Source organism: Pan troglodytes, chromosome 6 (genome assembly GCF_028858775.2).
Source record: "Pan troglodytes isolate AG18354 chromosome 6, NHGRI_mPanTro3-v2.0_pri, whole genome shotgun sequence".
NCBI classification, from domain to species: domain Eukaryota; kingdom Metazoa; phylum Chordata; class Mammalia; order Primates; family Hominidae; genus Pan; species Pan troglodytes.
The window spans coordinates 90,011,967-90,025,871 of record NC_072404.2 but is presented as its reverse complement, the minus strand read 5'-3'; the positions used below and the strand labels follow the sequence as shown (position 1 = coordinate 90,025,871).

The window sequence follows — 13,905 nt, the reverse complement described above, 5'->3', positions numbered from 1 at the left end:
ACCCATATAAATGTAGTATGTTATGTACAGTTAGTGGCTTAAGTATATTTGACAATTCCATCTCTTCCTATGTTCAATAAATGCTTTCCTTGATATCTGACATGGTACTCTACTACCTTAAACTTAGTTTCATCTATGTTTGTCATTTGTTTCCTTTATTAGCAAAGCTAAATGTCCTTAAATAATATGGAAAACAGAAATAGCAGAGCAATACTTTCTGGCAAGAGATTATCTGCAAGAGAAATTTCAGAATCCAAGTAATCCTACTGTGCATTTGATTACTCTGCTGATGCCCTTGTGGCTGACTTGTACTTCTACTAAACAAACTGTGAATATGCTGGCTGCAGGGCTAAGATGGAAAGGCAATGAAAGTGGATAAAGAAACATTCCTAAATTAGCCAGTATAGATATAGTTTCACAAACTCATCACAGCAGCATTTAAAAATAATTTTTCAAGTATCTACAAGGACATATCCAACATTAACCTACATTGGTATTTCAAATTGGTTCTACTCTCAAATAGAGTCCTGCTCCCTAGTCTATATCCAAAGATATTTAAATCCTTTTCGTGTGTATTTCCATTCTAAGATGATTCCACAGAAGTCTCCAATAACTGAATTCTATTCTTTAATGCTAATGTGGCAGAGTATGTGAAATTACTCACCACTTACTTCAGAGCCTGCTCTGTTACGTAGGTTCCTCTTTCCACAAATGCCCTAGTCCTCAACCATGTAGAATGAAGACAAGATTAGGGCCGAGGAACAGCTGCCAAACTGTCACTTTAAGCCTAGATAGTTCCAAGCTCAGCTCTTTCATACCGGCCTCATTGACTCTTTGTTTTAGAGACGGGGTTTCACTCTGTTGCCCAGGCTGGAATGCAGTGGTGTGATCGTAGCTCACAACAGCCTGAAACTCCTGGGCTCAAGGGATCCTCCTGCCTCAGCCTCCCAAATAGCTGGGACTACAGATATATGCCATCACATGCAGCTAATTTTTAAATTTTTTTTGTAGAGACAGGGTCTTGCTATGTTGCCCGGGCTAGTCACAAACTCCTGTCCTCAAGCTATACTCCCACCTCGGCCTCCCAGCGTGCTGGGATTACTGGCAAGAGACACTGTGCTCAGCCTTCCTCATTCACTTTCTATATAACAGTATAGACTTTTTCCACTGTAAATACTCTTTGAATTTTCTTCTCTTTATCCCCTCCCTTGCTCCTGCTCCCTACTCCACTGCAGACATGTGGCAAGCAGGCCATCTAGCAGTCTAGCCCAGTTTTGTGCTCATAGTAAAACTCCAGTGCTATTATTCAGTATACATTTATAAAACAGAAAGCTACTGGATCCTGAAGAATCTCTTTATTCAGATGAATAATTTTTATATCAGATAAAGTCTAGGACCTGTCTCCAATTTTAGTATCCCTTATCTGCTCCTAACCTATTCATTACTTTACATGCAGTATATATATTTGTCATTAATACTGTCAAGTAGATCAAATAACACATTCCAGCAAATCAAAGGAGTATAAAGTTTAATACCACTTCACCCTCTACTCTGCCATATAGATTAGCTTTATTACTGTTTGAAAATATTTACAAGCTCAACAGGGCAAATTATAAAACTTAGTGGGATATTTATAGCAACATTTTCAGGTCTGATGAACTTCCCCCTCATCTCAGTATGTTTATGTCCTTCTGTTAATACATCAAACTAATACCAGCAACAGGTCAAATAAAACTCTTACAGCTAGTCAAACTTCAGTGACTTAAATCAGGGCTTTTCCAAAATTTCGAGTGTCTATGAATTTCTTAAAGATCCTGTTAAACTGTGGATTCTGATTCAGTGGGTCTGAGGTAGAACCAGAGATTCTGCATTTTTAACAAGTTCCCAGGTGATGTTGAGGCTGTTTGTCTAAGATTCATGTAATTAAAGCAAAATTTTAAAATATATTTATCCTATGTCACAGCCCCCTTCATGAGTATGCAGAATGAAATGTTTTGCAATGTGTAGATTGTACTACTAGCATCTGGGAACAGTTGGAAAAAGGAAATAGGAGTGATATGTAAATAAGTCATGAAAGGATAATAGCTCATATAAAACTATAGTAACAATATCAAACAATGTGGAAGTCAACTACATTCAAAAATAAAAATAAGCAAAATCATTTTTCTAATAACAAAAGTTTTTATTTTCACAAATATTTTAAAATGCAGCTACCTTTGAGCCACAAAAGGAAAAAGCAGTATTCCTTTTATGTATTTGATACAAATATAAAACATAACTCAGTTTTAGTTCATTAGCTCAGCTCAGTGAAAATAGCTCAGGAAAAAAAAAGTCATAGGTAATGCTGTTGGTATATGCAGGAAACCAGAAGCGACGACATTGAGTTCAAAATCCATTTAGAATTGTAGACAGGCCACAAGGGGCAGGTGAAGAGAGCAGCCACAGAGTCACTAATACATTGGACTTCAAACAGAAAAACTGAAATGTCAGTTGGTACACACCTAAAACAAACTCCAACTAGAAAGATAATTATGTAGCTCAGACATTGATAACAGGTTAAGAAATTTGTACGTGCATACTTTTTTTTTTTTGAGATGGAATCTCGCTCTGTCACCAGGCTGGAGTGCAGTGACGCGATCTCGGTTCACTGCAACCTCTGCTTCCCAGGCTCAAGAGATTCTCCTGCCTCAGTCTCCCGAGCAGCTGGGACTACAGGCATGGGCCACCACACCCCGCTCATTTTTGTATTTTTAGTAGAGATGAGGTTTCACCATGTTGGCCAGGATGGTCTTGATCTCCTGACCTCGTGATCCACCTGCCTCCCAAAGTGCTGGGATTACAGGCATGAGCCACCATGCCTGGACATGTATATACATCTTAATACAAATATTTTCAGAGATAACCATTGTGTGCATAGCTATTTTTTTTTCTTGAAATGATACCCTCCTTCACCCTTTTCTGTCAGAACTGAAAGCTACATAGCTTCTTCTATTTCTTCATGCACTTGTTAGAAGCAATATGCATTAACCTATTTTCCGATGCTGTTGATTCTCTAATCTGTTAATCCATTTGCAGATGCTATTGATTTTCAAACTTAAGTTATGAATACCTGCTATAATTCTGTGGTTAATAACCAACTTTGGAAAGAAAATGTGCTTCTATCAAAGGGTACAATTTTTCTATGACTAAAACATACAAATTCATCCACGAGCAATTGCAAGTGTCCAAACATTTACCCTTTCTGAACAACATTCACTTCGCCAGGGCGAAACAAAGTCACACATGTAACATATTCCCCAAATTGCCCCACTCCCACCACAGTGCATATGTGTGCACGCACACACACACACATCCAAAGCCCAGATTTCATGTAAAAAAATCTCCCCTTAAGTAATTATTTTTCCTACTGCATATTTTTAATCTCGTTGTCTTTGTATATGAATTGTCTTTCCTCTTATATTCCTTTTACAGAATTTGAGAAATGAAACACTGAGGAATGATAAAGATTATACATGTATTCAAAAAATATTGAAGACATATAGGTCAAAACCTTTTCTGATATCTAAATGCTATGAGATCATCCCTGTATTAAGATCTGAGTCATGATTAGTCATAATATACAGGTCAATATGTATATTCTCATCCAATTATCTTTAGAAGTTTCTACATTATATAACTCAGCCCTACATGTCTCAATGATTAAAAAACTTTCCTTTATATTAGATGGACATGTCCACAAATGTCCTAATGCAAATAGAATAAACCTTGTATTATCAGAAGAACATGTCTACAATGTTATCTTACATATTAATATCTTGGACAGATACTTTTATCTTCCCAGTTAAAAGGAAAGGCACTAAGTATGCTTTAAGCACCTTCAGAGATGCAAAAGATCTTTCCAAACAGGTAGATTCTTGGTTTGTGGCTTTTCTATAGTAATGCTCAACATTTACTCTGGCGGCTATCATAAGGAGGCTAAAAGTTATTTTCAATTTTAGTATCCAAACAGGCCAGTTACTATTCCTTTGTCCTGTATCCTTCTGTGGGTAAAACACAAGATAGATAGAATTTGGTTTGTCTTCCCTTTCTATGCTGGAGCTTTTTAGGAGAACTAATGCTTTCAGAATAAGTGAACCCCTGCTCAAGAAAGCAGAGTTACCTATTAATGTGTCTCCTTATGAAAAAGGAAAAACCTTTGCAATTGTCCTACTGCTGTAAAGGATGAAACCAAATGTCTTTTTGTTCTTCATCCAATTAGCTTAAAAAATTAGTCTAGAACAAAGTGGTAGAAATTTAGAAAGCATATTTCAGCAAGGACTATGGATTTATAAAGAAATGTGGATTCAGATAAAATATACTTCAGAGAGAAAATTAGGATAAACATTTTATGACAACAGGAACTAGAAAAAGCACAGGAATTTAAGGAAGAACATATTTTAATGGCTGAAACCTGTCTTTATGAGGCGATTATGATAGCAAAAAATATTATAATGAATAACAATGCATAGTCTACGCTTTGTAATATTTCATACAATAATTCCTTTATCATTTACATCTCTTAATGCTAGAAAAGCATTCTGAAGATGCCAAGCGTAAGTTGCAACTGAGTTAAAAAAAAAAAAAGCAAAATTTACTCAATTTCCAGAAGAGGTGCAGAACAGAGAATGAAGGTCCTTAAAATATAAACCGCTAGTGTGCTAAAATGATGTCCATTTGCAGGATCAGTGACAAAATATTTAAGCCCATAAAGAAAAGAGTTATACCTGCTGTATGAAGGTATTCATAGAGAAATATGAGTCATAAGCCAATTATTTATAAATGTCTTTCAAAATATTTGGTGCACATGAAATGCAGTATGTTGATGGTCCTGGAGACTGTTGCAGTTGAATAGGGCAGCTACTGGGATGATGGTGTTTCCCCCGGATGAGGATGACAGGAATGCAGGGCCTAGGATTTGTTGAGCATGTCCACTCTTCTTCTGAATTGGCCACCCAGAAACCAATTATTGAATCAGAACAACACAAATTGGTTTGTGCTTGAGCCAGGTCTGTAGAAACGGAAATCAATTCAGTTGTGGAAATGATGAATTTTAAAAGCTGCTGGGTTTTTTTTTGTGCAAGGTAGAGATTTTCATAACATCTCAATAATCCTTTTGAAATGTGCAGTTGCTTAGTGCAAAAAAGGAAATAAATAGTGCCACCATTTCTTCAACTAAAAGATAAGGTGTGCTTTGTAAAAGTAAAGCATATCCAATTTTCATCCTGTTGGTCGGTATTACCAAGGGTCATAATGTAGCTGGTGCACAAATGTGAAGAATCATTTACTGCCTGTAGAGTGGCAGTATATCTTAGATATCATACTTTTTATTAATCAGTTCAATTTCTCTAGCTGCAGAGAGAAGTTCTCTAACGGACTTCACCAATAGGGCAAAACACATTCCCATTCCAGAAAGGCACATAAGAAGGGTGCTTCTCAACCCTCAAGACAAGCACACACCAGGCAAGGAATGGTAGCTAAAGTGCATCTGCCCTGGACCAGCATTTCCACACCCTTCAGACCAACTTCCATTTAAAGGTGTATGTCCTACTTTCAAAAGGACCATTGGGTTATTTTCTTGTGACCCCCTGAGTAAAACCACACATTAAAGCTCCACCGTCTTACACTTTGCTCCTTCTTACATACCTGTCTTCTTACTTGTTCCTATTGTTTACAAATCTGCCCAAAGATATAATTTTTATGATATTAAGAGCTGAATTTTGCTTAAGAAAATCTACATCTTTTGTGATTCTTCTAAATCTAGTAAATCAAGTAATCAACAGTTTATTCTCTGCTTGTAAAAAAGGGTAGTAATTTTTCCTCATAAAAATCAAATATATAAGCAAAACTAATATATTTGTTGACAAAGTTGCTCCAGCAAGCCTTGAATTTTTCATTATAATTTAGCTATAAATAGACCCAAGGAATCTGACATCCAAGGATCATTAAGCAATCATAAAAATGTATCACATAATTTTAATTCTGAATACTTACAAAACATGTTTATAACTTCTGCATTTCCTTTTATTAAGCATGCTTTGCTTTCCCATTAGGACAAGTTTTTTTGTTATTTTGTTTTACTTTTCAGCGGATGATCTTTTCTATTACCTAGTCATACAAATACCTTTGTTTAGTCATAATTTGTCAGTAGGCTACTGACAGGTATTGAAGGTGATATTTAACTTTTTATAATGTGAACATTTTAGGCTAGCATTTTGAAGCCATTCTGTCCAAATAGTTTGGATGCAGAATTATTGTCTTTTTGGTGACTAAATAGTGGTAGAAGTGATTGATTAGAACCAAAAATTAGGTTGCCTTTTCAAACACAAGCTCTCCATCTCACAAAAGGAAATTATTGGTCCCCAAATTCCACTTTCACTGATTTATGCTTTGGTCATCATAAACAATTAAAATGTGTGATGATTTCATGGAACATCTCTAGAAGATAGAACGGATGCTGATGAATCCAGGCTATTGGAAAATCATGAAATTGTATTAGGGCTCATGTGAGATAAAGAATCTTTAGCATGGTACTGGCACACAGTAAACAACTAAATAAGTTATTATAACACACATACTGCTTTTATTTACATTGCCTTGAGGTGGGCTGAAGAAAAATAGGGAGAAAGTAAAAAATTCTCCCCCACAGGCAACACCAATGCTACCTGTGATAACTAAAAAAAGGTTTTCCTTTAGGAAAGGTCAGGCATTCATTCATCTTTAAGAGTGCATGGACACTAATATCTAAAGCATAGAGGCCTAAAGTCTCTCTACAATTCTGCCAAAACTCTTGTACACCACTCTGAGTACTTGGTTCTACTATGTTGAACACTATTTTCCCCTATTTCCTGATACTATTATATTCAAATTTTTGTTCAGGACTTTTCTGGATTTGGAAAATGCACGGCCAGCATGTCTACATGCAGCAATCCTGTTCTTATGAAACCATTTCCTAGTCAATTATTTTTAAATATCAGATAATATATAACTAGCTATATAATTGAGAAATGAACCAGTCAATTTTGGACAACTTTGGCACAAGTGCTTTATTTGTGCTATTGTTACAATGGTCACAAGTACATCTTTTATCTCATTTCTCCCAGAATTAAAGATATACTTTAGTGATCTGCATGATAATATTTATAGGTTTATTTACCTATATTTAAAAATGATCCGTGGCTAGACATGTCTAGAAATACATATGGCCTAATATGTAACTTCTCTTTGATAAAATGAAAACAAGTAATATATAAGCTAATATTATTGAAGCAATATTTTTTGGTACATACTTACTTATTTTATTGTTTTCGATCTGCATGCACAATATGAAATCATAAAAGCAACAAACATCACCACACCAACACTGAGTAAGATCATTTCTATCAGGCCAAGGAGGTTTATTTTTCCAGTTACTTGACTTCTGAACATGTTTGCCTTCTCATCACCAATGGTCCCAGTCTGTAATCAAGTTAATAATCAACATTATTTGGGTACATTAGTAAAACAAAATAAACCCTTCAATTGCCTATCACCCTTTTTTCTAACACCTCTATTGGTGTTAGTCATCAGTATCTATAAGGCAAGTTAATGGAATTCCTTTTGCAAGTCAAGAAAGGCAATTAAGTGTCAGATAGAGTACGGTACTCTTCAATGTACTGGGATTCATTTGCTCTTCAGAACTATCAAAAGGTCAACAGTTTCATTTGCTCCAAAGACTTATTCAATGCTTTTCCTATTTTTATAGCTATCAATGCTTTTATAGCTATCAATGCATGGATTTATAGTAAAAATACCTTGTCAGGCAATAGGATAGACTGTCCTAAGACAAATGTTACAACAAGAAAATGTGTTTAATAGATGCATTTTTGAAGAAAATCTTAAATGATAGGAAATGTTTTTGTTCAGTTGGATCATCTCAAATAGGTTAAATAAATGTATACTCATCCATATGGGTAATGGAAATACATATAGCTTTAAATACTATACATTCTTTTGAAACATCAAGAGCTTGTTTATATACAAAGAAGGTTGTTTTTAATGACTAACAGCTGCAAATACAAACCTCATTAAGCCAAAGAATAGGCACAATATAGTTCCTCTTCAGATTCTTTAATACTCTGTAATATACGTTGAAAATAATTATGAACATATAAACTAATATTTATATATAACAAACTTTAAAATAAATGTTCATAAATTAGTTGCTGTTGCTAATTTGATTTTGTTCCTGTAATGACTCATTTAAATTTTAATATAGTTGTTTTTGACTTCCTTTGCTCTTATATGTCTTCTAATCACATTGATTTTTTTCCCAAGTGTGGATTTTTCCTTTCAATAAATTCTCGGGGAACTGAAATATGAATTCCAAAAATTATTGTCATAGAAATATTTGGGCAGCTAACAAAATAAGAGATGCTATCAAATGCTCAAATAAAACCATAAAACCATTCCAAAATCTGTGAAATTTGTCATAAGCATTTAATAATGATTGGTGACGTTAAGCTAAAGATAAGTTGATATCAGATGTTATTTCCACTTACTTACATAGATTTACTCATGTTCTTACAAGAAGATACTACGATACTACAGATCATATCAAAATAACCATTTTCAAGAGACTCACTGAATTTTTTTTGATGGCTTGACCAATAGGTTGACCTGCAGCCGTTTTGCAAATTGTAAAGTGAATCCAGTTATCTAAAAAGAGAACAACTAAATAATTACCAACTTTTAAAAACATTCTTTTATACTATTCAAAACTTATTTTTCTTACAGCAGAAGAGAAGGTAGTAACTTAAGGTTAAACAGGACTAATTGAAACTTTAAAAACTGCATATATAGTTATATTTATATACACATGCATCCATATAGATACACACAATTTATTTGCCCAATCGAATGTCAAGGTTTTAGTTCGTTAGATTTGTGATTGTGAGTTACTTGAAATGGTTTTAAAAAAATCAAAAATCAGCAACAAAATATAAGATCTCAGATAATTCCTGGTCAAATATATATTCAGTTAGAATCCATGTGTCATTGTTTAAACTAAAACATAACTACTAAAATCCTAGAATTTCATTTACTTTTTGAAAAGGAAGATACAAAAATAAAGATGATTAAAACTGTTGCACTACAACAATTTTATAGATTTTGACAATAAGTATAGTCAAACTCACATATACTCTTTGACTTTTGCATAATATACAATAACTCCTCATCTAAATATTTATATAAAATTATTTTAAGCCAATTAGAATCACTTCATAAACAATAGGAAGAAATCGACCTAAGTTTCAGTAACTTTCAAGAATGTGATTCAATAAATATGATTATTTATTGAATAAATAATCATCGACAAGATTATTTTTATTTCAATTGTATTGTATTTTTAAAAATATCAACCAAATCAGATCAATAATGTGTTTTCTTACAGGTTCAATATCCAAGTATGTCCTATGTTCTTCTTCATTTGGGTTTAATCCATCAATAGGTTCTGAAACATCAGGACTTGCATACAGAAAATGAGGAAGTGAAATGTACACAGGTCTCCCTGAAGACAAGTTTTAAGAGTCAATTGGAATTAATAACTTCCTTCATTTCACATATAACTCAAAAAATATTTCCACAAAACTAAAGCTTCTTGCATTAAAAAATACATGGTTTTTAACATGGGTGGGGAAGAATTATGTCAGTTGATTTCTACTGTAAACTCCTTCAGTATTAATTTTCAATATGTAAAGCTTTCAGGCAGTAATATGTCTATGGACTAAGAATTTATTTAACACTAGTTTTTTCTTTCTTCTTCCACACCCATGTTAGTATGATAAATATGTACAGGATAAGCTAGTCTCCAAATTTTATGTTTAACTCTAGCTTTAGATACATACTGAAAATACATTTACCTGTACCATTTTCCTGTGAAAAAAGTTAGGACAGATGAATAACAGGATGTTTAATGTGTTCTCGGAATTATTTTCATTTCACCCTCAATCTAAAAGCAGCCACAAGGAAATACTGGTGTGGTTTTAACTAAATTTTGTAATACTGAAACACAAGTGGGATCTTCCCAAAATACAAAATCAGCACTAAAATTTTCTGCCACCATTCTTCTGCCCTAATTACTTTCTTACTTTAATTTTAAATTTTGGTTGCTAAAGGATTATGGTAAAGTTCTCATTTTAAAGAATATCACAAATTATGATATATTTTAAATTTTGGTTGCTAAAGGATTATGGTAAAGTTCTCATCTTAAAGAATATCACAAATTATGATATGGACTGTGCTACTGAGGATATTTACTCACCTTCTTTGCATTTGCTGATGTCTAGCACACCATATGATGTACAATTTTTTGAGATAATTTTTTCTGTGCAGAAACAATAGTTGTCTGGGTTTTCAACTGGAGAGGCAAAGGCCTTGGATGGAAGAACAAATCTATACACAGGGATTCCTTTCAGATTAACGTCGGATTCAAATACAGCATAGATTGACCTAAATACAGAGAAAAAAGAGCTGCATTCCAGGAACCTGAACTTACATTCTGGAGATTCATTTTTTCTTATTCTTGTTTTAACTTAGAAACATCATATACTCTTTTAAATTCTTGTTTCATTCTTAGAAAAAAAGTGATTGGGAAATTTTAACACATACTAAAACTCAATAGCCAAGCATGAACTATTCTTGTTTGTGAAGTACCATGTTTATTTATACCCAAGTTACTTCTCACAGGCAATTTATCCAATAGAGTAAATATTTATAGGACTTCCTTCAAATACTTTGTGATCAGTTTAAATGAAATAGTTTCTTTCACGGCTTAATTAATCCTGGAAAGAAAGACCACTCACTGGAGTGTATGCATATACATGCTGGATATATACCTGGTACATTTCCATCGTTTACCAAGTGTCTATCATAGGGTTCAATACACATTTTTTTCTTATCCCCAGATACACGTATATGAAGAAATACTGCTGTCTTAAATTGTACAGATAAGAAAAAAATTCAGATATGTTAAATGCCTACCCACAAGCATACAGTCTTTAGGGACAGAGCTTGGGCTCAAGGGTAGTGGTAAAGGCTCCAGTGCTTGTGTGTTATCTACTGGGCCCCACAAATCTGAGCAGAGCACATTAACACAGTTCTGTTACATTTGCATCATCTTCTCTGTATGTCTTTAGAAAGATTGGGCACGCCCTTCTGGACTTGATCGTTAATAGACTACTAGTTTAGTTTTTAAAAGGCAAAATGGTTCTTGCTTAGATAGAAATGGCAAAAAAAATGATTTGTACTATTAAAAATTGGAGGATGCAGAAGAACATTTTGCAAAGAGTTAGTTAATAAACATGATGAATTTCCTATGCTGTGTTTAAGTTTCTTGGTCTGCATTTTGTCACCTAGGGTCTGACTCAGACATACTTCAGTATCTGTCTTACCTGCAAATATCAGAAGAAAAGAACTGCAATACCTGGCTTTTCTCAACAAAAGGTGGAAATGAGGCTGCATCTGTTTAAAAATCGAGTGGCAAATGATTAGATGTAATATGTGTTCTAGAAAAAAACCTAGAAATCTCTCCTCCAGTGTAGTCCATAGAAATGTAATGCAAACTGCCTAAGTAATTTATCTAGCAGCCACATTTTTAAAAGGTAAAAAGAAATAACTGGCCAGGCATGCTGGCTCATGCCTGCAAGCCCAGCACTTTGGAAGGCCAAGGCGGGTGGATCACCTGAGGTCAGGAGTTTGAGACCAGCCTGGCCTACATGGTGAAACCCCGTCTCTACTAAAAATACACAAAATTAGCTGGGTGTGGTGGTAGGCGCTTGTAATCCCAGCTACTTGGGAGGCAGCTATCCTGAGGCAGGATAGGCCTGCCTCAGCTATCCTGAGGTAGGCACTTGTAATCCCAGCTATCCTGAGGCAGGATAATTGCTTGCACCCAGGAGGCGGATACTGCAGTGAGCCAAGATCATGCCATTGCACTCCAGCCTGGGCGACAAGTGGAAAACTTTGTCTCAAACAAAACAAAACTATATTTAACTTATTAATATCCAAAATATTTTAACATGTAACCATTATAAAATATTTTAAATTCTTAAAGTCTCAAAATCCACTGTGCATTTTATATTTACAGCACATTTCAAATCATACTAGCCAGATTTTGAGTCCTTAACAGTTACATATGGCTGGCGGCTGCTATTGTCAACAACAAATCTACATACTATACATATTTAATGGTACAAAATAAAAGAAACTTAAACACGAAATGTTAAGGCTAACATTGTGTTTGTTTTTTGAAATGCCCTACCCCACCAGTAGAGTGGCACTTTTCTTCCAGTGAAGTTCATTTGGATCTCCTGCCATGTCCACATTTATTTGTAGTGATTTTTTTTCTCATTTGTCCTAATGGCTGATTAATACTTCCAAAAATATTTACTAAAGTTCTCTCACTAAACAGAACTTCAAATGCTTTGAAAGTGTACTAAAAAAGTCATTTATTGAATTTACTTTTTGCTACAGCTATGATCCATGGCAAACATTGGATATATGAAGAAATAGTTAACTCCTCCATGTACTTCTCACATGAATATCACTAATACGAGCCATCATTGAATGAGTTTTAAATGGTAAGTCTCATCTTTGATTATGCATTGTAGGTTCTTTCTCTGGCAAGTGTGTCAACCTTGTGACCTTGTTTTCATTAGTTTACACTCTTGTGACAAGTAAAATATAAGCCCCCATATGGACATTGACAACAACTGCTTTTCCATTTCCTTAATAATCAAAGAAAAATGCATTGAAAAGCTTTTAAGATCATTATCTAAAATATCATTGAAGATTATGTCCTAATTATACCCAGCAACTACCATGGACAATGACTGCAACATAGCTGATATTTGCAGAGCTTTTTTTCTGTCCTCCCAAAAGAAACATTCTAAATGTATACCAATACTTTCATTTTAAGTCTTTTCAAACTTACTGAAGAAGGTAAAGAGGATGCACTTCTAAATTACGATGAAAACACATTAGAACCTTACTGTTTTATTACTTTCTTTTCCCTAGTGCCATAAGCAAGAATCTCTCTCACAGGGATCATCCCCTGCTCTGTCCAAATTCCCTCTTTTCCTAGTTTGTATCAGCCCTATTTTCCCCATAGATATTTTTAACATCATGCCTGATGCTCATGCATTTCTATTATTGTCAATGAATCTTCTTTTTAAAGATTTTTCTCCTTAAAGAATCCTTTACTAGGATTAACACAGTATATTTATCTCTGCATCTAAGGACTAAGTATTCCGCTTATACAACTACTAGCATTGGTAGTATTGAGGACTTGAAAATTTATTTCCAGAAATGCTTTACTTAGAAAATAGCTTATTTGCCCACTCCTATGGCTCAAAACCCTGCAAAGCCTTGGCCAGGTGTGGTGGCTCAAGCCTGTAATCCCAGCACTTTGGGAGGCCGAGGGGGGCGGATCACAAGGTCAAGAGATCAAGACCATCCTGGCCAACATGGTGAAACCGTCTCTACTAAAAATACAAAAATTAGCTGGGTGTGGTGGCACATGCCTGTAGTCCCAACTACTCATGAGATTGAGGTAGGAGAATCACTTGAACCCCGGGAGGCAGAGGTTGCAGTGAGCCGAGATCGCACCACTGCACTCCAGCCTGGCGACAGAGCCAGACTATGTCTCAAAAAAAAAAAAAAAAAAAACCTGCAAATCCAACAGTGTTTTTGCTGTTTTTTTTTGTTTGCTTTTTTTGTTTATCATTTCCTACAAGGCAATGATAGAATCAAGTACGCATACGAAGTCAATAATCATACCTTTGGCAAAGTAAACATTCTCTGTACTTCATTTTTACTTAAGTGTCTTTA

The 13,905-nt window shown here is 34.6% G+C and overlaps 1 protein-coding gene across 9 annotated transcripts in view; it reads right to left on the bottom strand.

Moving 5' to 3' along the window:
* Window positions 1-2,158: 2,158 nt before the first annotated feature.
* CD36 (CD36 molecule (CD36 blood group)) overlaps window positions 2,159-13,905 on the bottom strand; it is a 77,039-nt gene continuing 65,292 nt past the window's right edge. For all 9 annotated transcript variants that reach the window (XM_009453440.5, XM_054687608.2, XM_009453441.5 and 6 more), the window contains 7 exons: window positions 11,469-11,538; window positions 10,340-10,527; window positions 9,468-9,586; window positions 8,660-8,733; window positions 8,099-8,153; window positions 7,330-7,494; window positions 2,159-5,047 (listed from right to left, as the gene is read on the bottom strand). In XM_009453440.5, the coding sequence (XP_009451715.1) occupies window positions 7,330-7,494; window positions 8,099-8,153; window positions 8,660-8,733; window positions 9,468-9,586; window positions 10,340-10,527; window positions 11,469-11,538 (671 nt within the window). In that variant the 3' untranslated portion in view covers window positions 2,159-5,047. The remainder of the gene's footprint in view (window positions 5,048-7,329; window positions 7,495-8,098; window positions 8,154-8,659; window positions 8,734-9,467; window positions 9,587-10,339; window positions 10,528-11,468; window positions 11,539-13,905) is intronic.